At 59.1% G+C, this 25,762-nt stretch overlaps 3 protein-coding genes across 4 annotated transcripts; 1 reads left to right on the forward strand and 2 right to left on the reverse strand.

The window, feature by feature from the left end:
* Positions 1–928: 928 nt before the first annotated feature.
* MMP15 (matrix metallopeptidase 15) lies at positions 929–6,707 on the reverse strand. Its single transcript, XM_032195629.1, has 10 exons — positions 6,588–6,707; positions 5,425–5,573; positions 4,928–5,050; positions 4,507–4,814; positions 4,150–4,311; positions 3,755–3,978; positions 3,450–3,588; positions 3,034–3,184; positions 2,652–2,767; positions 929–2,293 (listed from the first exon to the last, which is right to left on the reverse strand). The coding sequence occupies exons 1-10, from the start codon at positions 6,705–6,707 to the stop codon at positions 1,833–1,835; spliced, it is 1,953 nt and encodes a 650-aa protein (XP_032051520.1). The 3' UTR covers positions 929–1,832.
* A 1,021-nt stretch (positions 6,708–7,728) lies between these two features.
* On the reverse strand, positions 7,729–14,040 carry USB1 (U6 snRNA biogenesis phosphodiesterase 1). Of its 2 annotated transcripts, none has more exons than XM_032195946.1 (7): positions 13,940–14,040; positions 13,632–13,792; positions 12,726–12,909; positions 12,082–12,135; positions 10,222–10,327; positions 9,499–9,582; positions 7,729–9,238 (listed from the first exon to the last, which is right to left on the reverse strand). In XM_032195946.1, exons 1-7 carry the CDS (start codon positions 14,038–14,040, stop codon positions 9,134–9,136), a joined length of 795 nt encoding a protein of 264 aa, XP_032051837.1. In that variant the 3' UTR covers positions 7,729–9,133. The 2 variants fall into 2 exon arrangements, with proteins under 2 accessions (XP_032051837.1, XP_032051836.1); XM_032195945.1 differs by having other exon boundaries at positions 13,919–13,944.
* Positions 14,041–14,665: 625 nt separating this feature from the next.
* On the forward strand, positions 14,666–20,621 carry ZNF319 (zinc finger protein 319). Its single transcript, XM_032195899.1, has 2 exons — positions 14,666–14,838; positions 16,506–20,621. The coding sequence occupies exon 2, from the start codon at positions 16,893–16,895 to the stop codon at positions 18,549–18,551; it is 1,659 nt and encodes a 552-aa protein (XP_032051790.1). The 5' UTR covers positions 14,666–14,838; positions 16,506–16,892; the 3' UTR covers positions 18,552–20,621.
* Positions 20,622–25,762: the final 5,141 nt, after the last annotated feature.

Consider the following 25,762-nt stretch of genomic DNA (forward strand, 5'->3'; position numbering starts at 1 on the left):
CAGCCCCTCGCCCCTGTTAGCACCAGGTCAGGCTGCCTCGGGTACGGGGCTGTGGTGTGGGTCTGACCCCACGGCCCCCCAGGGCAGCAGCTCAGGCCCCCCAGCTCCTGGCCAAGCCAGCGAGGTGCAGCCACCACGGCCATGGGCATCGCCTGCCTCAGCTCCTGCCTGCCCACAGCCGCCCTCATGAGTAACGTTTTTCCCTGGAAAACAAAATATAAATAAATAAACCCTACGCTAGGATCTAATCTCTCCCACTCCCAAGCTCATTCCTCTGATCTCCGCAGCTCCTCCAGCTTTCATCTTCCCTGAGGAGAAGCTGCCGTGTCCCGGGGAGCAGCCAGCAGGACGCAGCCGGCCCCGTTCCCACAAGAAAAGCCCCGGGCCTGCATGGGGACGGGGGAAGCACAGCACCACTGACCCGTCCCCCCCCAGAGCACCCCTGCAGCCCTCGGCCCCACCAGCCAGGCCCTGTTGAACAAGGCAGGCTGTGTTCCCACGGGGCCAGCCCGGCGAGGCTGCCTCGGCTGCAGAGCCCGTGAAAGGCAGCTCTGTCCTGCTGCCAGCAGCCCCCTCAGAAAAGCAGCCCCCGGGCAGCAGGGCCACAAGGGGCAGGTGCAGCCGGGGGGCACGGGGAGCCCTGGCTGGGGCTGGGGGCAATGCGGGAGCCCCCCCCCTTTTGGTGCAGGCTGGGGGTCCCAGCCCGCTGCTCCCCTCTCCTCCCCCTGCCCTGACACTGCCCCACAGCCCCCAGCCCAGCCCCACAGATGCCTAGGAAGGTGGCATCCTTGAGTGAGCATCTTACCACCCCACACCTGCTGAACACCTCATAGGGAAAGCCGCTTTGACTCCTGCCCCCCGTCCCTCCATCCCCATCCCCATCCCCATCCCCATCCCATAGCCCCCCCAGGAAGGACAGCACCATGGCTCTCCTCGCACCCAACCCATTTAATACAAGTACAAGGCACCCCTGCCCGCGGGGCCAGGGGAGGCTGGCACCCCAGGAAGGGGAGCACACGCCCCGAGGGCTTCGTCCTGCAGCAGCAGGGACCTGGGCTGATATCCGAAGCGGGAGGAAGGGACCGAGCTGAGCCAAGGGGGTTGCGGAGGCAGCACCCCGCTCCTCACACCAGCCAAAGACCCTACGGGAAGGGAGCCCGGCCTGGCACCTGCCTTCCGTGTTGGGTTTCCCGAGCTCCGTGCTATCTTTAGGCACTGCGTCCCCCCCCCCAGGCTGTGGAAGGGAGCGTGGCCGTGCTCAGCCCTCCCTTCCCCTCACTGCCAGGCCACAGGTCCCAGCAGCTCCACGGCCACTTGCTGCCAAGAGCTGCCTGCTGGGGGACTGGGCATGCAGTGCTGGGCACGTTCCCACCTCTCCTACCACTCCCACAGGCACTGTCCACAACTCAGCAGCTGGATGCACGCTGGGGAATGCAGACCTGCCAGGGCAGAGGCACAGGGCGATGGGGGACACCCTCCTCTGGAGCAGCCTGAGCTGCTGGCAAGGGTGTCGTGAGGGAGGGGGGCACCCCACCAGCCTGCGGGACATGGGTTCCGTCCAGCCCTGCTGCCCCCAGCGCCTCAGACATCCTCCAGCCCCAGACCAGATGTGGAACCGGGTTGCGCAGACAACGGGGGGCTCAGGGACACCCCTCACCCTAGGCTGGGGCAGGTGGGGATCCCCCTTCTGGGGCTGGGGACACCAAGCAGCGGCAGTGCACGGGGGCTAGGGGGGAGTGGGACGAACCTCTGGGTATAAATAGGCTGCTGGGGAGGGGCAGGGCAGGCTCGTCGTTAGCACCATGGTGGCAGAGGGTGGGGGAAGATGGGGGTCAGACCCACTCCTGCAAGGAGCGCTTGCAGTACAAGAGCATTCGGGGCGTGCCCTTCCTCTGCATCTGCACGATGACGTAGATGAGGCCGAGGATGCAGAGCAGCAGCACCAGCAGCACCAGCACCATCACGACGCTCATGGTGCGTGTGTACTCGTCAATCTGCACCACCACGTCCACGTCCCCGCCCTGCTTGCGGCCGCCCTCGCTGTAATCCTCCTCATCCTCCTCTTCCTCCTCCTCATCCTCCTCGCCTTCGGACCGCCCACCAGGGTTCTCATCCCCATCGGGGTTGAAGGGAGGCTGGTCGACGTCAGGCCACCGGGGGTTGGGGTCTGGGACCAGCTCCACCTGGCAGCCCATGAAGTCCCGCAGGATGGATTTGGGATAGCCCGGCTCCGTTTTGAGTCGCTCGTTGTCGAACTTCCAGTACTTTGTGCCTCTGTAGAAGTACGTTGAAGCTGGGGGAAGAGAAAGAGACGGAGGTGAGGGGTGAGAGGCTGGAGTCCCCTGCCAGGCACAGCACACGGCCGGCCTGCAGGTTGCAGCGTTTGCTTCAGGATCTGCAAAACAGGGGAAACAGGGCTCCCTGCCCTTTGGGAAGGGCTAGCTGGGCAGCTCCTGGGCTCCCTCCCAGCTCCCACGTGATGGAGAAGAGCAAAAGGAGCAGAGAAAGGTGGCCTCTGTTCCCATCCGACCTCTGCAGCACCCCGCTGTGCCCACACGGCCATGCTCTCTGGCCCCCTGCTGCTGGAGGGGCCGGTAGCTGCCGAGAGAGGAGCCCGCATCCCCCCTCACCCCCTCTTCTCCTCTACTTACAGGCATCTGAGCTGAGGAAGGCACCCTTGGGCGAGGGAGGGATGCCCACCCAGACCGAGATGGGCTTGGGGTACCCGGGGTCCACCGAGCGCGTGTCCTCGTTGAAGCGCCAGTATCTGTGGGAGGCAGAGGGACCTGGTGAGCTGGCAGCGGGCATGGACACTGCCCCCATCCCACAGCTGCGGACAGCACAGGGGGCTCTGGCCCCACTTTTTCCCCCATCAGCTCAACAGACCCCCTGTAGGAAGCCATTTGCCAACAGCTCAGCCTCCCACCTCCACCCAGCCCACACCATCCCCGCTCCAGACAGGAGAACGGGGGCACGGGGCAGGGGATGACAGCGGGGGGATGACCCTGGAGCCCCGGCGAGGGCAACACGTACCTGTCCCCACGGAAGAAGAAGGTGTGCCCCGTGGGCTCCCACCAGACCGCCGTGTCGATGCTGTCGTAGGGGATGCCCTGCCCGTAGGTGGCCAGCGGCTGCGGGTACCCAGCCTCCAGGTTGGCTTCTCGGAAGAGCCAGTACCGGTCACCTGGGTGGGAAGGAAAGGGAGAAGGGAAATGAGGCTGCAAAACAGCTGGTGCAGCGTGCATGCATCCCAGGAGGGGTTGTGATACCTGTGGCCACCCCAGCCCTTGGCGAGAAGCCTTAGGGACTGGACAGCAGCTCTAGGCAGCAGCTCTTTGCAACTGCAAAGCCAGGCAGACTGCACAGGTGCTTTGGGAAGGGACCAAGAGACCTGAGAGCACACCAGGCCACGATGTGGCAGCACACTACACCCCAGCCACACCGCTCACCTTTAAAGAAGACAAATCTGCCGTCGTGCCTCTCGTAGGCAGCGTCGATATCCCCGGGCAGGCCCCGCCAGAAGTGCCCGATGGGCATGGGGTAGTTGTCCAGCACCCGGTTGTGCCGCACCCTCCAGAACCACCGGCCCTGTTGGGAAGCAGGGTGTCAGCAGGGTGTCAGCAGGGTGTCAGCAGGGCACACGGGGACAGAGCTCTGTGCTCGGGTACACGGGGCCAGGGCACCATCGTCTCATTAGGGCCTTCCAGAGACCTCCAGAGCAGATAAAGGGCAGGAAGGGGGTCCTGGCAGGTACCTTAAACACAAACATCTCCCCCCGCAGCACCGCCACTGTGTCGAAGTTCCCATCGCAGATGTCGGGGCCGTACTGGTCAGGTCGCTCTGGGCTGCCAGGTTTGGGGGGCCGCTCTGGTTTCCCTGGTGGACGAGGCCTGGGGGGTCTCTGGTCCGGCCTGCCAGGTCTTCGGGGCGTCACGGTGGGCAAGGGCTTGGTGGGCTGAGGGAGCCTATCTGCGGTACCTGGGCAGGGGAGGGGAGAGAATGGATGGAGAGCTTGCAAACCAACACTGTCAGCGCCTCCTTTCCCCCGCTCCCAGGCCAGGCACAGGTCCAAGACCATGCACCCAGCTTCCAGCTGGTGAAACACCCCTGTCCCTCTGCCCAGTCCTCGTCCCAGCTGTGTGTCCTCACCGTACAGCTGTTGGATGCCCTTGAGGTCATCCTCAGGCAGCTGGAAGTTCTCCGTGTCCATCCACTGGTAGAAGGGGGCCATGATAGCACTGGGGTTGCTGGAATGTTCCAGGCCCAGCGAGTGCCCCAGCTCGTGCACAGCCACCAGGAAAAGGTTGTTCCCTGCAGGGAAAGGCACTGTCAGCAAGGCAGCATGGGGCATCCCTGTGGCAAGGATGCTCTGCCATGGGACCAGAGCAATCTGCGTCACCCCCAGAGGAAATGCTCTGTCTGCCCTGCAGGCACACATCACCCAGGCACAACCAAACCCTGCCTTCTCCAACCACCTTGCCACCCCAGCCCCCTGCATCGGCTCACCAGACACATCCGTGTTCTCCAGCGTCCAGGGCTCATCCGAGTCGAAGTGCGTGTCCCCACCCATCCCTGGGCCAGGGAAATAGGCATGAGCCAAAAATCCCCCGACGCCATCGAAAGGGGAACTGTCCCCGTGGAAGCCGGAGGCAAAAAGCACCATGATGTCAGCCTCCTTCTTGCGCTTCTGACGGATGTCCTCGTACGGCACCTCCTGGAAGACGAGCGGCGTGGCCTGCTCCCACACGCGGAAGGCTTGGCGGATGGCCTCGTACGAGTGGTACCGGCCCAGCTTCTCCGTGTAGTTCTGGATGCTGGGGGCACAGAGCAGGGCCTCAGTCAGGCTCAACCCACTGCAACCCTGGCCCAAAGGGTCTGCAGCAAACCCTAAGCCTGAAAAAGCTGCCGCGTGCTGATTGCTGGGTACCTGAAGGTGAGATGGCTCTGGCTCCAGCGCCGCCCCGTGAGCGCGTACCTCTTCCGCCGCATGTTGGACTTCATCTGGACCCCAAACTGGTCTGGGACCCCGCAGCGGGGACGCTTCATCCACCTGCCAGAAGGGCATCAAGTGAGGGCTCAGCACACCACCCGGAGAAATTACGGCCACCGCAGCCAGCGAGGGGAGCTGCAGGCGTGGCAGGGAGACATGGGTCCCATGGGAGGCAGCACCCACACCGCTGGGTGCGTATGCAGGCAGGGCGCAGGCAAGCTGAGCTTTCCATAGCCTGCAGGGGCTCACTGCCAGCAGAAGATGACAGCAGTGGCGTGAGCACAAAAAGCAGATCAGACATCTCCATCGCTCTGGGAAAGGGAACTTGTGGTCAGCCAGAGGCTGATCCCCGCTAAAGGCGCTCGGGAAGAGGTGAGCCGGAAAGCCAAGCTCCCTTCTGCAAGAGCAAGAGAGCAGCTCGTGGAGGAACTCACATTTTGGTCTCCTCATCCAGGACACCAGTGACGGTGATCCCGTAGAACTTCTGCATCTCCGAGAGGGCTGAGGAGAAGATCTGAGCAGAGCGCATGGTGGACATCTGCCTGCTGGACTGGGGCAGGTAGCCATACAGCCGCAGCCACGCCTGCGAGAGGAAAACAAGCATCAGGCTGGCAGGCGGGGTTGAGGAAGCCTTCCTTGTGCTGCTGTCAGCCCCAACAGGAGCTGCCCCAGAACAAAAAGCTCCTCGAGGTGCCAGCCATGTGTACACGCGATGGGCCTGGACCGCCGGTCCCAGGAGCACTGCTCCTGCAGCTCTGCTGTCCCCGTCTGCTGCTGCCTCCACGTGTGCTGGCCTCACCGGGGCAGCCTCGCCAGTCTCTGAAGGATCACGGCTGCGCTCGGGGATGCTCTGTGGGGAGCACTGCACCCGGGCAGGGTGTGAGACTGGCAGAAAGCACAGGGCAGGGTGTGAAGGGACAAATCTGAGGGGCCGCTGGCCCTACCTGCTGCAGCACAAGGGCCACGGCACTCTCCAGATAGCTCCCTGAGGCCAGAAGGGGCCAAATCACCGCAGCAGGCGCGCTCCCGATGTGGGGCCCTGACCCCAAGCCCCGCACCATCGCTTCTGGGCCATAGCCCAGGTGCCGCAGGGACGAGCGGCGAGCGAGCCAGGAGCGAGCAGCGGGGAAATGGAAATGGTGCAGCTGGGCCCAGCCCTCGCCCGGGGCTGGGCAGGCGCGGGCAGGATCCCTGCTCTGCTCCTACCTCCCTGGGAGCCAGCGCTTTTGTCCCTGCGCTCAGCTTGCGGGGAGAGGCGAGGCCGCTGGCAGGACCTGCCGGGAGCCGGGGGGAGCCTCACGGGGGGCTCAGCACCCCCAGGGGCTGCAGACAGGAGGGTGAAGGCGAGGATGGGGGCAGTGCCCTGTGCTTGGGGCCGTTCCCGTGCCCCCCAGCACCGCTCACCCCCGGCACAGCAGCGGGGACAGCGAGGCGCTGGGCTCAGCGGCTGCAGGGAGCATCTCCGGATCCCCGAGCTGCCCCCGCCGCCCTTTGGGGTCACAGCGGTGCCACCCGGGGGGGAGCCACCCCAAATGCCCAAATCCCCGAACCGCAGCACCCCACCCCGACCCCCTTTCTCCCGTTTTCCCCCGCTCACCTCGGCGTTGACCTCTCCGCCCGTGGCCGCCCCCAGCAGCAGCAGCAGCACCAGCAGCAGCAGCAGCAGGGCCGGGAGGCTCCCGCCCGCCCCGCGGGGGGCACCACCGCCGGCCGCCATCCCGGGCCGAGCCGTGCCGAGCCGGGCCGGGCCGGGCCGAGCTGCCCGAGCTACGCCGCCCTCATGGGCCGTGCCCGGGTCGCCGCGGGGGCTGCGCGGAGCTGCATGGGCGGCGCTGCCGGGGCCGTGCGGGGCCGTGCAGGGGGCTCAGGCCGGCGGAGCGCAGCCCATGTGCCTCGGCTCGGCTCGGCTCGGCTCGGCTCGGCCAGGCGCGGGGCGGTGCTGAACGGAGCGAGGCGGAGCCGGGCCGAGCCCCCCCCCCCCCCCCCCCACCGCCTCCCGGCCCCCGGGCGCCCCCCGCTGCTCCTCGCCCGCGGTCCCGGACTTTGGCCCCGCGGTGGTTTCGGTGCCGGCGTTTGCCCGAGCGGGTTTCGGGCAGGCCGGCTCCGTGGGCGCACTGGGAGCCACCCTTGGGTGCTGCCCGAGGGTGGGAGGGGAGGGGTGACCCCAGCCAGCACCCCCCGGGGGGGCAGCAGGGCCGGCGGCTGCAGCTGCTGGCTGGGCACTGACCTCTCCCCGCTGAGCTCAAACCACACAGAGAGCAGGAGGGGGGTGGCGGGAGCCAAGTTTCGGTGGAAGGCTCCAAGTCTTTTTATTTATTTATTTATTTATTTATGTTTTAAAGGGGAAAAGCAAAACAAACGGGCAAAAAACCAACTTGGGGCATAATCACTCAAAGTCGGTGCATATCCCTATCCCAGAAGCTGACTAACTAAAGACGGGGTCTGGATAAAAAGGGGGAAGGGGCACGCTGGAAGCAGCAGTGAGCAGCGCAGCAATCTGCCAAATACCCGGGCCAGATGCGCATCCCGAGGGGACCACTGGTGTGCCGTGCCCCCCTGGAGTGAGGTCCTGACTGCCTCAAATTCAGCTCCCCCGGGCATCTTCACAGGCTGCACAGCCGATGTGCTGAGCCACACAGAGCAGAGGCTTGGGCAAACAAGTGCTGGGACCCTCAGCTGGCAGCGCCAAAAACAAAACCCAAAAACAACATGCAGCGGAGGGAGAAGAACGAAGGGGGGAGGGTTGTTCCATTTTATCTGAACAATGCATTGAATTTGCTGCTTCTCCCTCGCCGTCCCCCCAGGAATTCCATTAATTTGAAAACCAGATATTGCAGGGGAGTTGGCAGACAAAGACCTGCACTGAGACAGAAGCTCCAATGGCTGTGAGGGCCCCGAGCTTCCTTGTGTACAAGTGGAAGGAGAGTGCTACACCCAGCTCACGGCAGGCCTTGCAGACACGGCCTCATTTGAAGTCTGCGGGAGCCGCTGGAGCTGGGCACTCCTGAAATTGAACAGCTCAAATACACCACAGAAGCAGTTTTACGACACGAGGAGACAGATTTTACCGTCAGAAGCAGCCTCGCAGTTTTTCATCAGACAAATGTGAAATGAAAGATTGAGGGCAGCACACGAGCATCTCGCTCTGAATACCTAAGAGGCTGCAGCAGACCTTCCCGCAGGACAAAGGACAAGAAAGGAGCTTCTCTCAAGGGACAAAGTCCAGCCCACAGTCAACAGGATCATCGCTGCTCCGACGGTGTTGTTTTCACGGGAAAGTGCGTGTGTGTGCCACTCCTTGTCTTGCTCACCAGCAGGCACCGCCTTTCCAGCTCAGTCACGATATGAGAGCCGACACTGCCCTCTCTCGGGCTCGCCCTAGGATGGCAGCCAGCTTCTGACGGGCAGCTGCCCTCCAGAATGGTCCTTCTGACACACACGAGCTTAAAACAAAGTCGTTTTAAAACCAGCCCGACGCCACGCTGGGTTAGCGCTGAAACACGAGGGGGTTCCAGCCTCTCTGCCGAGATTTAACCTTTTGGCTGTTTGGTGAAAGAACCTGGTACTGTAATTTTTCTGTAGAGGCAGCAACAGCGTGAGATGGACACAGAACACGACCCGTGAACTCCGGGCTGGGTTACGGTGGGGAGATGCTCTGGTGCAAGAGCCTAGCTCTGCATCCTTGTCTCTTGCTTTTCAGAACGAGGGACTCTGAGCTCAGCAGTCGGCATGCTCCAAGCCTCCTGACAAGAAGTTGGTGCTATTTCCAACCGTGTGAGACATACTTCCTTTAGCAAGAGCTTCCCACGCTACCTTCTTTCTCTTTAACATAAGGCATCCATGGCTTTGATATACATACATATATATATTAAAAATCAGCCACCGTGGGATGGTTGGAACCACCAGTGCTGACTGAAGCACATCCTAGCTGCTGACAGCACGCTGCTGTAGGAAATCTGCTACACACACACATTTCTTCAGCCAGAAACTCAAACCTGGAAGTTTGATACCACAAACTCCCCAGAGCTGCTGAGCAGACAAGAACGTGGGAGGTGTGTGACAGCTTCCACCGCTTAGAGCTGTGCTGGAGAACAGTTCTTTGTTGAAATGCAGGGTCTTCAGGGCTCTCAAACCTACCAGGCCCTACCTCAAGGGGAAGGAGAAGAATTTGTTCCCTGACTTGCAGCGGATTTGCTCCCATTGGACACGCAGAACGAGCGCTGAGTCCTCAAACCTGTCCACAATGTCCTGGAAAACACAGGCAGAAGGCAGGAGTCAGTACAGGGAAGGTGGACAGGGCAGTTCCCAGAAGATGGAGTCAGCAGCTGCTTCTCTGAACCAAGTCAGAGATGAGTTTGTGGCTGGCAGCTTCTGACTTCCTTCAAGAAGATGGTTTAGCTCATTGTCCCCACAAAAAGTTTATCTTCTTCTAATCCAGCGGGGTTTACCTCAGAAAAACAACTCCCCCTCTGCTCTTCCCCTCCTCTCTGCCTGGTGTGGGGACGTACCTGGAGCTCCTGCAGACACTGCCCCTCCAGGCTGCCAGTCAGGTCCCCAACACACCAGGCCAAGCTGATATGGAACGATGGGTCCTGAAGATAAAACACGGATCAGATTGCAAGAACAGAAGGTGGCTTTGCTCAGTGCAGGGAGCCACAGGGGGATATTTGGTACGGTGCTGCCCTGCCTGTGATCTCTGAGCACCTCCAGAGACAGGGAAATCAGGGTTTGGTCCTTCAAAATCCAATCCTGTCCAGAAAGTTAGTGCCAAGCAAACCTGATGCCCCAGGAAACTGCCTGAGGAGGAGGCAGAAGCATCTCCTCAGTCCCACAGTACTCATCCCATGCCCCACTCAATCCACTAGGACAATCAGGGATTGTCTGGAACAGTGGGATTGTCCCTGCTGTGTCTGTGATGTGCTCTCTCAACTGCAGGCACCTTACTCAGCCCCCCCAGAAGCCCAATTCCCAGAAGCTACTCAGCAGTTAACATCTTTACTCTCCTGGACAGGACACGAAACAAAACTTACACTAATCCCATTCTCAGCAAGATCCTGTTCAAGGTGTTAACGGTGAATGTCACTGACTAGCCCATGGGAGACCACTTCAGAGTCTAACCTCACCATTCCCAAATATTTGGGGTTGAACATTTCATGGACTAGCAGCCCCCCAACCCTCAAAGGGACCCAGCCAGCATCTCTAGACCAGCAGGGAAATGCAATACACCTCACCTTGTAGAACGTGGGGAGGTCAAATTCCTCCATAACTTTGTCCACCTCTGAGACCAGTTCCAGCAGCTGAAAATGCCCAGCAGAGACCTCCAATCCAATGAAGGTCCTGAACAAAGACAAGGAGACAGCGCACACATCCTGTCATGCTGCAGAAAGCAGTCAGAAGCATGCTAACCATGTATTCCTACCACGCAAAGTTCCTAGCCCTTTTTCAAAGCAGAAAAAAAAAAAAAAAAAGATAATCTGAGAAATGCTAGGCTTTAGCATTCAAGCACACTGACTATTCTGAAAAAAAAAAAAAAAGCCATAAAGACGTGGCAACAGGGAGAAAACTGGAGAAGCAGGACTGGATCACTGAATCATAGAATGGCTGAGGTTGGAAGGGACCTCTGGAGATCATCTGGTCCTATCCCCCTGCCAAGCAGGATCACCTAGAGCACGTTGCACAGGGTCACGTCCAGGCAGGTTTTGAGTATCTCCAGAGAAGGAGACTCCACAACATCTCTTGGCAGCCTGTTCCAGTGCTCTGTGACCCTCACCGTAAAGAAATGCCCCCTCATATTCAGCCATAACTTCCTGTGCTTCAGTTTGTGTGCATTGCCTCTCGTCCTGTCGCTGGGCACAACTGAAATGAGTCTGGTTCCATCTTGTTGGCACCTTCCCTTCAGATATTTATATGCATTGATGAGATCTCCCCTCAGTCTTCTCTTCTCCAAGCTAAACAGGCCCAGCTCTCAGCAGATGATACATAATGCAGGCTTACTAGATGAACTCAGCACCTTTTGAGACATGAAAATTTGTTTTCCAGGCAAAGGACACACTTGATGGGGTATTTCAGCAGAGCACTGAACACTACGCCCTGTTCAGTAGTTACATTAAAGAAAATGTAAGTTGCTACAGTTGTACAGTGGGATAGGAAGTGGCTAGGAGGCACCAGCTGTGAACAGCACAAATGGGGAAGTACGAAGCTGGAGAGACGTGACAAAGAGGTTCCTCCTCAAGGACCGTCTTGGTGATACTTTCTGTATGCCTGGGCCTGATGGCACGGGAGGCCTGGAGGACAAATATCACTCAGGAGCTGCTTCCATCCGCCCATGACTAACGTGCTTTGCCATTCCCATTAGATTTAGCAACATTTCATAATTGTAATCACCTTTCTTTTAATGTGCTTTGACATTTAAACTACTTAATTGTGTTAAACTGGAATTGGCACTATCAGGGTTCTGAGCTGACACGCAGGTGAATTAGCACGCTCAGAGCTATTTGTCTCCAGCCCTTTGAAGGCTTGCACTGCAATTTCGTGATCAGCATAAGCTGGCACTGCTGCCAAAAGAGGTGGCCCCCACTCTGCCTGCCCCAGGCTGCTCATTCCCCCTCACCCACTCCCTGAGCTGGCATGAGGATCTGTGAAACCACAGAGCAAACCAGATCGGAGATGGCGATGCACTGGGCTGCCTCCGCTGGCAGCACTGTCTGCTCCAGCTGATGTGAAGCTGCAGCATTAGTCTAACCCCAGCAAAAAGGCCTGCCTCGGGTCACGTTGTGAACACATCTCTTCTCCTCTCGTAAGAAGACTGAAATTCTGCAGCCTGAGGTTCAGTCACCACAGAGAATAATAGCTCGCAGAGAATCAATATTGAAGCTGAAAAATTATGCACCCCGGAGCGCTCCTAGAAGTGGCTGAGCAAAGATATGAAACCTCAGTCAAAGAGGTGGTAAGATGGGGAGATTGCATTCTGGTCCTCCACACGACTGCCTGCAGCAACTGCCACAGCACAGGACAGGCAGCGCCACACTTCCCATCCACAAACCACCTCACCCAGCCTTCTCCCCAGGCAGGCTGCTCCAGTGCTCGCTCACCTGGTTTTGTTCTGGTTGGTATACACTTTCATTTGGTTAGCTACACAGAAGAACCTGAAATAAGAAAGACTCTTTTTCAGATAGGAAAGAAAAACAAACAAACAAACAGTTACAGAATTACAGATACAGTTACAGATTTAGAGATACAGAATTTCTACCAGGCTGTGGAAAGACAAAGGCAAACACTTGCTCCAGTCAGACTGAGCTGGTGCAACTGGAACCTTTCTGGGCTTAAAATAATCCATTTCCCACCAGTGTTTTCAGCCTTCTGAAGCTCAGGCAGCAAAAAAAAAAAAAAAAAAAGCACTAAAACATCTGATCCTTGGTGGGTATCTCAGCCAGATGCAAGCAATGAAGCCAGAAGTGAATATCCACTGTTTATAGGACAGCACAGCTCTGGCCTTGTCCTTGAAAGCGGAGTCCTTGCAGGCCACAGCAATATCGCCTGCACAAATGTGGCTGGCCTGCTGATTTGTGTGGTGCTGGATCCCAGGGCAGATGGCAAACTCCCCAGGCTTTACTCGTGCAGCACCAGCTCCCAGAGAGAAGCCTTACTGTGCAGATGCTGATGAAGCAGAGACCAGACCAAGTGGAAGGAAAGGAACGGATGCACAGGAGCTCCTGTGAGGCTCAGCTGCTCCTACCTGTCATAGGAGGCCAGGCGCTCCTTGAGGGACTGGACAAAGGGGTTTATCCAGTGGTAGCGCAGCACCACGCTCTGTGAGAGACTGATGTGGAACTCTTCCATGGCAGTGAGTGAGGAGACGTAGGTTCGAGCATGGGACACCAGGAGGTCCAGCAACTCCAGGAATTCCTCCTGGACTTTGTCTGCAAAGCAAATGGCAGCACAGTCAGCGCCAGCTCCCTCCCCACAGCATCAGCCACAGATCTCGGGGACAGGGAGGAACTAGCACTAGCACTGCTATTCCTTACTCCAGTAAGGGGCCAGTGCTGTGACCACTGCTCCTACCAGACCACGGACAGACCAGGAGGAGACTAGGTAAAAACCCATCTACCCGTCCATGCTCTGTATCTCTTTTTTTAACAGTCTGCTCTTCTCCTGCCCTTCCATTAGAGGCCTTGGCACTGTGAGCAAAGATGACTGGACTTGCTAACCCAGCAGTCACTCCAGCTCATGGCGAGAGCCACAGGTCTCTCCATCCCCCTCCTGATCCCTACAGACCTTGTGTGCATTTGTGGAAAAGGCTGCTGTGCTCAGTGCAATGGGCGAGCACATTTAATGACAGGCTGAGAAATAGCACTTTGTGCTGGGCAGAGATGCCTGCCCATTACAAGGCTGCTGCTCACTGACAGCTTGCAGAGGGAGGCACAATTGCATGATTGTATGATTCCATGATGTTTTGGGGATGACACATGTTTTCACAGCCCAGTCTTACCTGCACCCCAGCTCCTAAACTAGACACACACAGACTCTCAGGGCCTTTCGGGCCTTACCTGACCGGCTGGAACCCGTGCCCAGCACTGACAGCCCCTCTCCCCAGGGCTCCCTGCCCTCCCCGTGCCCACCCCCGCTCAGGCAGTTTACCTACAGGGCAAGTAGACGTGGGTGGCCCAATTGCCCCGCTCGTGGGGGAAGCAGCGCACACGCCCGCCGTGCTTGGCTCTGTCCTCCGCACCCCTCTCCTCCTCCTCCTGCTCCCTGAACATGGCCAGCACGCACTCGGGGACGGGCAGCCGGGCTCGGGCCGTGCTGCGGGGAGGGAAGAAGCGGCGCTCAGCACCCGCACCCTCCGCCGGGCCCCGGCCGAGGCTCGGCAGGGACCGGCTGCGGGGCGAGGGCCTCCCCGGGGACCTGCCAAAGCGCTGCGGCACCCACCTGGCCCGGGGGGAGCCCCGCGGGGAGCCCCGGGGGGAGGCTCGGTCCCCGCCGCCCTTCCTCCCCCCTTCCTCCTCCTCCTCCTCCTCGGAGCTGCTGTACCCCACCAGCGCAGCCCTCATGGCGCTGGGGGGCGGCGCTGCGAGGCTCCCTCCCTCCTCCCCTTCCCTCCCCTTCCCTTCCTTTCCCTTCCTCCCTCCGAGCCCCAGCAGCGGCCCCGACCCCCCCGCCGCGGCCGGGAGGCGCTGTTGGCGGCGCGGCCCGGCAGGGGGCAGCCGCCCGGCCCGGCCCGCTCCTCCTCCTCCTCCTCCTCCTCCTCCTCCTCCTCCTCCTCCTCCGCGGCCGGCCCGCTCCTCAGCCCGGCCGCCCGCCGCCCAGCCCGGCCCGGCTCGGCCCGGCCCGCGGTACCGGCGGCGGCGGAGGCAGCAGCGGGCGGCCGCCCCCCCCCCCCCCCCCGCCTCTCTACCCGGGCTCCCCCCCACCCCCGGCGGCAGCCGCGGCTACGCCAGCCCGGGGATCGGGCGGAGCGCGCAGGCCGCGGCCCCGCCCGCAGCGAGCGGGCTGACAGGGGCCTCCCGCCGCAGGTGAGGGGCCCGGCGGCCGCCACCACCGCCTCCTCCTTCTCCCTTTGTGTGGGTCTCGGAGGGCTCCGGGCGGCGCCGGGGCCGCCTCGGGCCGGGCTCGGGAGCCGCGGCCCCATGGGGAGAGGCGAGGGGCGGCGGGGGCCCGGCCGCGGGCTGAGGCTGAGGCTGAGGTTGAGGCTGGGGCCCGAGCCGCTGCTGCAGTTTGAAAGTACCTCTCCTGCGCCGGGTGCTCGCCTCGGATGGTTGCCGCTTCGTACCTCCCCCGGAGGGATGAGTTAGCCGCCGAGCGGGCGCTGCTGGCGAGGTTGTCGGTGTAGAGCGCTTGGCTTGGAACAGGTTGGTGCTGCTGCTTCGCTGCTGGGGGTGTCTGAGCGTCTCCTGGCCGTCAGGTTGGCAGCACGGAGGCTCTGGGGTGCTGGCCCCGCTCCTGTGGTGGTGCCGGTGTTGGGGTCAGCGTGGTCCAGCGGGGGGGGTTGGTGGCTGCTGTGTGTGGTGGGGTGCGGGGCTTTTTGTCTCCTCTTCTAGGTGCTGCCGCTGCCAAAGCGCTCCCATCGCGTCAGACGGCAAGGTGAGCCTCGGAGGACCGAGACGGGAGATCCTGGTGGGAAACCATGCCCTGGCAGGTGGAGCATCAGGGTGTTTTACTGCCTGGGTCCGTGCTGGAGGACACAGTAATTCAGTGTCCCTGCAGGCAGAAGCGTGCACCACTGCTGCCTGAACCTTGAGGCATAGTGGCCTGCTGCCTGAACCTTGAAGCCTCAGCTGAGTACAGGGGCAGATGGAGATCATTAGAAGCTATTTTCTCAGGCACCCACTGAGCTTAAAATAAAACAACCCCCTTCCCAGAAGACCGAGGTTTCTACTTGTGCTGGCTGGAGGCAGGTTGTTTTACACAGAAGTGGGTATGTTCCTGAGGGAGTAGGAGACTGTGGCCCAGGGTGCCAGCTACAGCTTCTTACCAAGGCCTGGATGCATCTTGAGGTGTTTTGGCATGGTTCATACCTGCTGCTCACTTGCGGATTTAACTCTTCTTAAGTTGACATCATGTTTTATTGGACACCTCCAGAAAGACCAAAACTTTCCCTGTGATGCCTTAGAGCCAGGGAGCGTGGCTGACAGAAGTTCTTGTGCTCTGGTGTAGTTATTCCACGCTTCGCTAGAAGGTTCAGCCAAACAATTGCTTTAATGCTTCTTTTATCTTTGTGGGGAGCGCTTTGCATGAGACCTGTGGGTTCTGTGTTTTGTCTGCAGGTAGGATAATGCTGAGGGCAAACCTTTCCATGAGCTCTCTGGTTCTTCCTAGTCTGTACTTGCCACAGGTAGAGGGGGGAACCTCATGATACATCCCTCCTCTGATGGTTCATGTGCCTGATGGTGGAGCTTCATGAGGAGTTTGGGAACTGGAAGAGCTGAGCAGTGAATGTGTTCATCCCGTTAGAGCTGCCCCAGCAGATGTTTGGGAGCCTCCTGTCGAGCATTTTGGTCATGCTGTACCTTGCATGTTTCTCAGAAAGAAAATGTTTTTATGCAAAAAAAAAAAATATCTAAAAACATGAGTAGAAATTGTAACTAGGAAGCTCCTGCTGCTGCCCCTAGCCAAGGTGGCTGTCACAGAAGAGCTGCTCGGTCAGAGAGGCTCAGGCAGGAACTGGTGATGTGTCACCAGATGCTCTCAGTCAGTGCCCCAAGCGGGCTGGGAAGGTGGGTGACCATGGAGCACGGAGTACTGGGCTGCCAGCACTGACAGAGGCTGCTTCTTCGCTGCTTCACCGCTCAAACACGTGTTTGGGTTGGCCAGGCAGAGCCCATCCCTTTCCATGTGGAGCAGGCCTGGCTTTTCTGCCAGCAGCCTGCAGTGCTCCGGCTCTGGTTAGCTCCCCTGTGCTGTTCCCCAGGTCGCCTTGCAGGGCTGCGGGAGAGTTTGCAAAGTGAGCCGGGAGTGGGCCTTGAGAGCTGTCTGTCTGTCCTCCGAGACCTGATGTGAATTATCTTCTTCCTTGCAGAGAGAGCTGGTCCCTGGGCTGCACCTCTCGGCCTTCCCAAATGTGACATATCACAACCAGCACAGAAAAGGGCCTTCTCTTGTCTTCAAGGCACTTCCTTCTACCTTCCTTTCTTTTGTCCAAAAAAAATAAATAAATAAAGTGAAACGGAAAAACAGAACATGTAGTTCACAAAGAACTTCGGCTGGTCTAAAGAGGAGCCTGTGGCATCTCAGCCTCGCTGCCTCCTAAGGTCCTGGCTGTGTGCTGGATTTCCTATCCTCGATTTCAGGATCAGCGACGGGGAATCAGGATCGTGGATCATTTCAATTTTTATTTTGTACTTGAACCCTTTCAACCGAGAAGCTGAAGCTGTCACTGCTAAAACCCTGTTTCTTTTTCCCAAGCATGTCAGAAAGCTGGCAGCAGCAACAGCAGCAACCACAGCAGCCGCCGCCGCAGCAGCACCACGCTGGGGCAGCCACCCTCCCGGAGCATTCCATCCCACCCAGCACTGCGGACAACCCTCTGGGCTGTGCCGTCTACGGCATCCTGCTCCAGCCCGACCCGAGCCTGCAGCACCACCAGCACGCCCCGCTCCAGGCCGGAGAGCCGTCCCACAAGTGCGGGGTGTGTGGCCATGACCTCACGCACCTCTCCAACCCCCACGAGCATCAGTGTCTGCCGGGCCATGACCGCTCTTTCCAGTGTACGCAGTGTCTGAAGATCTTCCACCAGGCCACCGACCTGCTGGAACACCAGTGCATCCAGGTGGAGCAGAAGCCCTTTGTGTGCGGGGTGTGCAAGATGGGCTTCTCTCTGCTCACTTCGCTGGCGCAGCACCACAATGTCCACAACGGCAACGCCATGAAGTGCTCTATCTGTGAGAAGACCTACAAGCCTCCCGAGGCGGAGCATTCCCAGCCTCTGGATCCCTCGGAGAAGCCCTACAGCTGCTCCATCTGCCAGAAAACCTTCAAGCACCTCTCGGAGCTGTCCCGGCATGAGCGCATCCACACGGGTGAGAAGCCCTACAAGTGCACCCTGTGCGACAAGAGCTTCAGCCAGTCGTCCCACCTGGTGCACCACAAACGGACGCACAGCTCGGAGCGGCCCTACAAGTGCACGGTGTGCGAGAAGACCTTCAAGCACCGCTCCCACTTGGTGCGCCACATGTACGCGCACTCGGGGGAGCACCTCTTCAAGTGCAACGTCTGCGAGCTGCACTTCAAGGAGTCGTCGGAGCTGCTGCAGCACCCCTGCACGCCCAGCGGGGAGCGGCCCTTCCGCTGCGGCGAGTGCCAGAAGGCCTTCAAGCGCCCCTCGGACCTGCGGCAGCACGAGCGCACGCACAGCGAGGAGCGGCCCTTCAAGTGCGACCTCTGCCAGATGAGCTTCAAGCAGCAGTACGCGCTCATGCGCCATCGCCGCACGCACAAGGCGGAGGAGCCCTTCAAGTGCAACCTGTGCGAGAAGGGCTTCGTGCAGCCCTCGCACTTGGTGTACCACCAGCACGTGCACGGCATAGAGAACCTCTTCAAGTGCAACGTGTGCCAGAAGGGCTTTAACCAGTCCTCGGAGCTGCTGCGGCACAAGTGCGTGCAGAACGCCGAGCGGCCCTTCAAGTGCGCGGTGTGCAACAAGTCCTACAAGCGGGCCTCGGCTCTGCAGAAGCACCAGCTGGCCCACTGCACGGAGAAGCCGCTCAAGTGCACGCTCTGCGAGAGACGTTTCTTCTCCTCCTCCGAGTTCGTGCAGCACCGCTGCGACCCGGCCCGTGAGAAGCCCCTCAAGTGCCCCGACTGTGAAAAGCGGTTCAAGTATGCCTCGGACCTGCAGCGCCACCGGCGCGTGCACACGGGTGAGAAGCCCTACAAGTGCCCCTCCTGCGAGAAGGCCTTCAAGCAGCGTGAGCACCTCAACAAGCACCACAGCGTGCACGCCCGGGAGCAGCAGTACAAGTGCATGTGGTGCGGGGAGCGGTTCCTGGACCTGGGCCTGCTCCAGGAGCACAGTGTCCAGCACACGGCTGAGGGCGCCTACCAGGTGGCTGCCTGCTTGCCGTGAGCCTTCTGCCCTTCGATGGCTTTCAGCTTGCATGTGATGCTCCCAAGCCTTGGCCTCCCCTTCCCTCTCCTCAGTTGTAGGTGGCCTCCAGGGAGCCGCGGGAGAAGGGGGAGGAACAGTGGGCAGCCAGGTAAATTTTCCTCTGGCCTCTGTGGTCGAGAAACCCCTGTGCTGCAGGTGGGTTGTGGCTGACGTGAAAAGCTCAGAGGGTGGAGAGGAAAGGAGGGAGGCGGGGAGAGGAAACAACGCCTGCAGTTGCCTGGTGCCCCCCGGACTGTAGTTCACGCCGTACCCGGAGTTCCAGTGCTGGGAGCTGGCGGGTGTGAGCTGGGCTGCCCCCCGCGCATAGCAGCCCTTCGCACGCGGCCTCTTTCCCCTGTCCTGCCTGGTCAGGCCAGCGGAGAGGGCTGGGTGACTCCTTCTGGAGAGTGCTTGGGAACAAGGCAGAGGCAGCCCTCCCTCCTCCCCGCGTACGCTGCTTGCTGAGGAAATAGCAGGTGTCCACCGCTGGGATCTCCCAGCTCCGTTAGTCCAAGCTCAGCTGAGTGACTTGAGAGGACCCTTTCAGATCATTGGCATTTACTGACTGCCTCGATCTCCCCTGCTCTCCCTCTTTCTAGACTGTAGAAAGGGAAAAGCCATGGGGCTGCGCAGCTCCAAAATGCACTTTGGCATCGCTGCTTCTGCAGTCGCTGGCTGGCACGCTCGGGAAGTGTTTGGAGCAAGCCTGCTGGCGCCCCATCCCCGCAGCAGCGAGGGGAGGGTACCTAGTGCCACGTGCTGCTGGGGAGCGTGGCGAGGAGAGTCCCGTGCTGGTGCTCCTGGCCAGGAGCCCGGCATTGACGTGTCTATTCGTGAGGGACTTCACTCTGCTGGGAAGAAATACCTCCAGCCTCCAGGCCCCTTCCCTCCTTGTGCTGCTTGGGCCACGAGCATGCCCCCAGGGGTCAGGCAAAGGGATGTCCCAGCAACCCAAACACTAAGGGGCCAGGTGAACACTACCAATAACTTACAGCGTTAGAAATGGTCTCAGCCATCCCTGAGGGTAGCCCGTGTGGTGTGCTGGGGCACCTGATTTGCTAAGGGGAGCCAGTTCTGTCCAGAGCAAGTTGGGAGGATCCTTCCCGGCCCGTGGGGTCAGCTCCGTGGGAAGGGGAAGGCTAGCAGTGGGTGAAGGAGGAGTGTATTTCTACCCTCTTGCAGAAGTCCTGTTTTACCCCTTCACTCTTTCTTTACCTCTTCTGTATTTTTCAGATTTTGCACAGTTCTTGTAAACATCACTTAAAAATAAATTTCCCCTAGCAAGGTTGATGCAGCCTCAGGTGTTTTCCTCTGCAGGATTTTTTGGCTTCCCGCAACCAAGAGGCCCATTACATGCCCATTAGATGCCCTCAAGGTTGAGGCATGCTTAGTAGTTGCTCACCAGCCTTCCCCTCTGCATCTCTGGAGATGCTAGGGTATGAAATCCCCGTTTACTGCAGCTGACCCAGCTTGAGCGGGAGGTTGGAGGAGATGATCTCCAGAGGTCCCCACCAACCACAGCCTCTCCGTGATCTTGGCTGGCCATCGTGCGAGGAGGAGTGTTTTGGCTAGCTGTGGTAAGTGAACAGCAGCCAACAAATTGCCCTTGTGCTGTGCCGCTGATTAGAGTAAGTTTTAAAAACATACCCACAGCAGGTCCAAACACGTTAGCCTTGCGCAGCTGGGCTGTGCCTGCTTTGCTGATAGAGGACACTAAGCTAAAAGGTGGAGCCAGGCTTTCTGTTCCACTTCCAGCACTGAGGAGGAACGGAGCAGGAACGTGCGTTTCCATGGGGGCCGGGACAGTTCAGTGACAGGTCTGACCCTGGGGCTGTCTTCTTCGTGTGCTTTAAGGAGTTTAAAACAAACCTTGCTCTCTGCTGCCCAAGGAAGAGGGACCGATGTTCATCTTACTTCGTGCTGCCTCAAAGATGTAGAACTTCCTACCGAGTTTTCTGTCTGCATTTTTTTGTTTGTTTTTCTTTTTGCCTTTTTTTTTAAAGCAGTTTGTTAATGTTCATTAAAGAAATACCGTATAGTTTAACTTGATGTCATACTGGATTTTTTTATTTTTTTTTAACAAAAAGACGTAGTAACTTGGATTTTTAAAGAACTCTTTGGTTCTAGGTAGCTTTTTTTTTTTTTTCTTTTGCTATTTAACATATTGGAAGTTCAGTGTATGCGTAAGTGTAGGAGTAAAAATTAATCGGAGGCAGGCTCAGCCTGTCTTTAGAGAAGGGCTTGGTGGTGATGGAGGCCTCCCTGGCTGAGGCTCAGGTCCTGGGCCAGGAAACCGAAGCCTGAGTTCCTGAAATGTGGTCACCATTGACAGCTCCAAAACCAAAACCAGAAGTGTGCTCGTTCCTTGGAGACCCAGAAGGAGCAGCTAGCCCCCCTGACCCAGCTCATGAATTAATGAGTGAAAATCTACAGCTAAAGGTAGTCGAGGATCTGTCTCTGGACTTGCTCCGGTGGTGGGAGCGGTGCCTTTGTGCTCTGTTTACTTCCCCCCCTGAGGCCTGAGTGCCCTTGCAGCAGCTGCAGGATCCCATCCCCTTGGTCCCAGTGCTCCCAGGGACCACTGCCCTGTGACTGCTCGAACCCAGTGGGAGGCTGTGGCAGCATCAGCGACGGCTTCATCCGCAAGCCCTGGTGCAGGTGGGAAGGGGATGGATGGATGGATGGATGGATATTGTTGCCCCTCCACTGGCTGGCAGGCAGCTGAATGGCTGTTGGTAGCCTCGAGTATATTTTTCTAAGGAGATTGTTTAGTTGGAAGCTGTAAATTCGTACTGTTGGGCTGGGGGAGCAGGTTAATCTCCATTGCTGTGCCTTGAGGTCATGTTTTTTGTTTGTTTTTTTTGGGGTGAGAAGTGATGAGACCGGACGAGCAGCCGGGAGGAGGCAAGGCAGGTGCCCCCAGGGCATCGCTCTGCAGAGGGTTTCTGTTAACTGCTGGGGTCTCCTTTTCAAACCAAAGAGCAGTTGTGTCCAAAGCCTCTTTGGAGTAAACCAGGCTTCTACTCTGTGTCCGTGTTGTGCTTCAGTCCTGATGTTTATTTCCAGAGACTTTTGGGCTGCTTTGCACCGCCTCTGCTTGGCTTCACGTGGCACTCATCGACCTGCAGTGCCTGCCCGAGGCACCGCTCCGGAGCTGGCACTGTCAGCCCAGGGCTCTGCGCTCCTGTGTCTGCAGGACCTGCCTGCCAGCCTCCAAGGATGCCATAGGGCAACCTTCAGGTTGAAGGGCGTCTTCGAGTGGATGTTTGCCAACTTCTGGTCTCCCCAGGGGGAAGGCAGGTGGCTTGAGCGTAGGGCACTTTTGGGGAGGTCGCAGGGAGCTGGGTTAGGTTGGCTAAAGGCTGCAGGGATGTGTCCCAGAGATAAATCCCCTCTGTGGCTGCTGTTCCTGTGGCTTCACACTCCCCAGGAAGAATGCAGTCTGGTACCTGTTTTTTTTCCAATCTTCACTTCCCCTTCTGCTGCCTACAGGATGTCTTTGTGTCTCAGCATCTTCCCCTCTGCAGCTATTCTGATTATACTTTTGCAAGACCTTCTAGGCTTCCTTGCCTTTTGTCTGGTTCTTTATTTGTGAGCAGTGTTTTTTCATCCGTTTCCCATTCCAATTGCTCGTTTCTGTAAGGTCTCTTCCCAGTCCCCTTCCCCCCCAGATTCCTCCAGCCCAGCCCGAGGCTGTTCCAGGTGACAACCAGACCTTTGATGATGGAGTCGGGTGTTTGGGACCCAAATCTGACTGGAACCCAGTGGGTACCTCTGGTCCTGCCCCCCAGTGGGGCCAAGCAGGGCACGGCAGCAATGCCCCCAGCCAGCAGCCTGGGCTCTGCCGGGCTGGATCTGTGGTTCAGTGTCCTCTGCAGAGCTGCTCTGAGCTGCAGGAAAGCAGCAGCAGGAGGGAGTGCTGTGGCCACAGCGAGTCCCTCTGCCCTGTCCCTGAGCCCAGGGGTGGAGGCAGCACAGTCTGCAGGATGTTCCTGGGGAGAAATCGTGGCGTTGCTGGCATGGCCACGGCTGATGCTTCCCCAGAGCTGCTGCACTGGCTGAAGAAGCCCCCAGGCTGCAGGTAATGCCCAGCTGACCCTGCAGGCACTGTGGAAAGCAGACGTGGTCCCTGCAATCCGGGCAGAAAGATGTGAGCTCTGCTCTTGGGGCCTGTGTGCTGCAGTGGGGCCGAGGGGGAGAGCATCCTCCAGCAGTGATCCGGGGCCTCTCCCGGAGCTCAGGCCTGGCCTCACACTGCCTGGAGGGAGGGAGAGCACTTTCTGCACTTCTCCTGGGTTTTTACAGCCTGAAGCCAGAGCCTGGGGATTAACCAACAACGCAAGGATCCTGCTGGTGGTCGTTCTTCAGAGCCCGGCTCTCCCCGTGCTGCGTGGTCCCTGCAGACGCGTGCAGGTGTCGAGGCACGGCAAGCCCCCCAGCGCCTCCAGCCACGACGAAACCACGGCGTGCAGCACGCAGGGCTGCAGGGAGCTGGCCCCTCGCCTCCCATTGCTCTGAGCTGTGGAGCCAAGGGATTTTCGGGGCTCCTTATAACCCGGGGCTCCTCCTAACCCACGGCTGTGCCTCCGGCTGCGTTCGCAGGGCCCTGGGAGGTTGTGACCGAGGATGCTGAGGTTTGTGTGGCTTGCAGTGCCTTTAACACTGCTCCCCGTGTGTATCTAGAACGATACTTCGTGTGTGTGTGTATATATATTGTATTAACACCTCCTGCTCTTCTGTGTGAGTGTCAAATGGTTTTGCTTTACTAATAAATTTATAGTTATTTATACTTCCCTGTGGGTGTGTAAGATTTCTGGAGAGGAGGCGCTGTGCGAGGCGCTGCCTACCGTGGCTTTGTGCTCTGTCTGGCTCTGCTTGATTTTTTTATTCCTTTTTTTTCTGGAGAAAACGGGAGACCGAGGGACGAGAGGAACGTGTCCTGCCCATCTGGCTGCTTTTGGGGTAGCAAGAGCTGTGCCCCCAGCCGTGACAGCCCCTGTATTTGGGAGGCTTTGCACAGGAACCCGACACTGTACTGAGAGGTGTCTTAAGGTCTGGCTCCTTTTTCAAAGACTTCTGCAGGCAGCGAAGGCGACGTGATCCCAGGGGGAGGACTCAGTGCTGGGGACACCTGGAGCTGGGGAGATGATGGTTGTTCTCACCTCACTTTGGTTCCTAGCAAAGCTGTGCCAGGAGTGGGACGCCTGGGTGTGGTGTGCTGGCACCGAGCCCCCCAACCCCACGCACACCTCGGGGCTTTGCAGCAGCGATTAGGGGCACTGGGAGACGCTGCTGGTCACGCAGGGCCGGAGGTAAACGGATCAAGCAGCAATTGGCAGGCTCAGCAAGGGGAGGCTTAGCCCAGCCCGGCACAGATTTGCTGCCTTCTGCCCCACATCCTGCGGGTTGGGAGCGAGCGGCAGCGCAACAGGCACCTCGCCTCGCCCCTGGGGACTCCGCACCACGCTGAGGGCATCCACAGCCCCGCTGCCAGCCCTGCCAGGCCCTGTACCTGCGAGGAGCGGGCACCTGGGTGAGCGGCTGGGACCCTACAGTGCCGGGATAGCCCTGGGGGTAAGTGGCTGCAGCAGCACTGGCAGCTCGTGGGCTTTCTAGGACACCCTTACCTGTGCCATTTGGGGGTTTGCTCTGCCCCGTTCTGCTGCCAAGGTGGGGTTGGGGCTGGGAGCTGGGCGGTGGAGCCGGGCGGTAGGGGACAGCTGGTGCTGGTAATCCCATCTGCAGGTAGCGTGGTGTAATCCCCCCAGAGCCCTGCCAGGCTGGGGTGGGCTTGGAGGGGTGGTGGGAGCCTGCACATCTCGGGGGGGGGGGGTTCTGGGGCGTGGGGTGCCCAGGGCTTGGCCACAGCTGGCAAGTGACTGGTGCAAGGGGCACGGCCGGGGGCTCTGCAGGGCCACCCCAGCATACCCCAGGGGCCTCGATCCTCCAAAGCAGAGCCGGGGGATGTGTGGGAGGGGGCACAGCTTCGTGGCGAGGAGCTCTGGGAGGTGTTGGGTTGGGTAACATGGGGAGGTTTGACCTCTGGTATCAGAGGGGAGAAAAAACCCGAGGCACTGCAACGCGGGGCAGGTGCACGCAGCATTTGTGCACCAGCTGCCTGCTCTGCCCTCACTCTGCAGGCAAATCCCAGCCGCTTGCCTCTGTAACTTGCAGCAGGCAGCATCTGGGGGCTGCACGACTGCCCTGCTTTCATTCCAGTGCAAGGACGGGCTTAAATTCTGGGATCTTACAGCAGCGACAGCTTTGTATCTGCAAGGAGGAGACTTGGCTGGCACAGGGGGCTTCCCCCAGCCCTGGGAAGCTTTCTCTGGGCTTGCTTGGAATAAGATGTGTAAATTTTCCCTGGGCTTATTGCAAGAGCTGGAAATGTCCCAGGCCATGGCAGAAATGCCCCTGTGCTGCGTGGCACTGCCCGGTTTTCCTTGCTGTCCCCTTTGGCCAACTCTTCCTGGGTAATGCTGCTATTTGCAGCCCTTTAATCCCTGATACCCAGCGGGAGGTGAAAGGCAATTTCTTAATTTGTGTCTGGCCATTGGGCGGCCTTGCAGGGGTTTTATAAATGTGCTGTTCCAGGCTGGGGACGCAGGGGGCTCTGGAGAGCCGAACCTGCCTGTGATGAGCAGGGTGCTGGAGGCTGAGGCCTTGAGCAGCTTCCAGGGAATTCCAGGCAGAGCCTTGTTGGAGAGGCAGCATCAGGAGATGTCCTCGATTTGAGCTGGGCAAGAGCCCGCAGACCTTCTCCCCTAGAAAAGCATGACAGAGAAGGTGACTCTGAGCAGCAGCATCACTCATCGCACGCTGGCTTTCCACCCGTGTGCTCAGCCTCTAATTTGGGGCAGCAAATGCAGCCTGGTGGTGCACCCAGGCTTGGAGTCACACCAGGAGGTGAGAGGGACCCAAAAAGAGTGAGCAGACAGAGCCTGAGCAGCTGAATAATTGCTCTTCAGTGTCTTATTTTTGAGCACCCCATCAATTTGCCAGCAAATGCCTGTCCACCCTCACTGCCTTCCCCAGGACCCAGGCACTGGACGTCACTGGGGGCCACCAGGGGCCACAATGCTGCAGCACACTGGGTGAGAAAGTGCCTGGGGAACTTGTCCAACACATCCCACCTGGCCAAAAGGTGTTGGAACAAAGCTGTTTCTGAGAGGCAGGACAGGGAGCTGTGT

Source organism: Aythya fuligula, chromosome 12, assembly GCF_009819795.1.
Source record: "Aythya fuligula isolate bAytFul2 chromosome 12, bAytFul2.pri, whole genome shotgun sequence".
Classification (NCBI taxonomy): Eukaryota; Metazoa; Chordata; class Aves; order Anseriformes; family Anatidae; genus Aythya; species Aythya fuligula.

What these genes read in the sequence shown, in the direction of transcription:
- MMP15 (XM_032195629.1), bottom strand. Translation starts at nt 6,707, where the DNA reads ATGGCGGCCGGCGGTGGTGCCCCCCGCGGGGCGGGCGGGAGCCTCCCG. An exon ending in GGAGAACACGGATGTGTCTG is followed by an intron (nt 4,312 to 4,506) that starts GTGAGCCGATGC and finishes CTTTCCCTGCAG; the next exon opens with GGAACAACCTTTTCCTGGTG. An exon ending in GGGCATCCAACAGCTGTACG is followed by an intron (nt 3,979 to 4,149) that starts GTGAGGACACAC and finishes TCCCCTGCCCAG; the next exon opens with GTACCGCAGATAGGCTCCCT.
- USB1 (XM_032195946.1), bottom strand. Translation starts at nt 14,040, where the DNA reads ATGAGGGCTGCGCTGGTGGGGTACAGCAGCTCCGAGGAGGAGGAGGAG. An exon ending in CGCCTGGCCTCCTATGACAG is followed by an intron (nt 12,136 to 12,725) that starts GTAGGAGCAGCT and finishes TTCTTATTTCAG; the next exon opens with GTTCTTCTGTGTAGCTAACC. An exon ending in ACCTCCCCACGTTCTACAAG is followed by an intron (nt 9,583 to 10,221) that starts GTGAGGTGTATT and finishes TTTTATCTTCAG; the next exon opens with GACCCATCGTTCCATATCAG.
- ZNF319 (XM_032195899.1), top strand. Translation starts at nt 16,893, where the DNA reads ATGTCAGAAAGCTGGCAGCAGCAACAGCAGCAACCACAGCAGCCGCCG.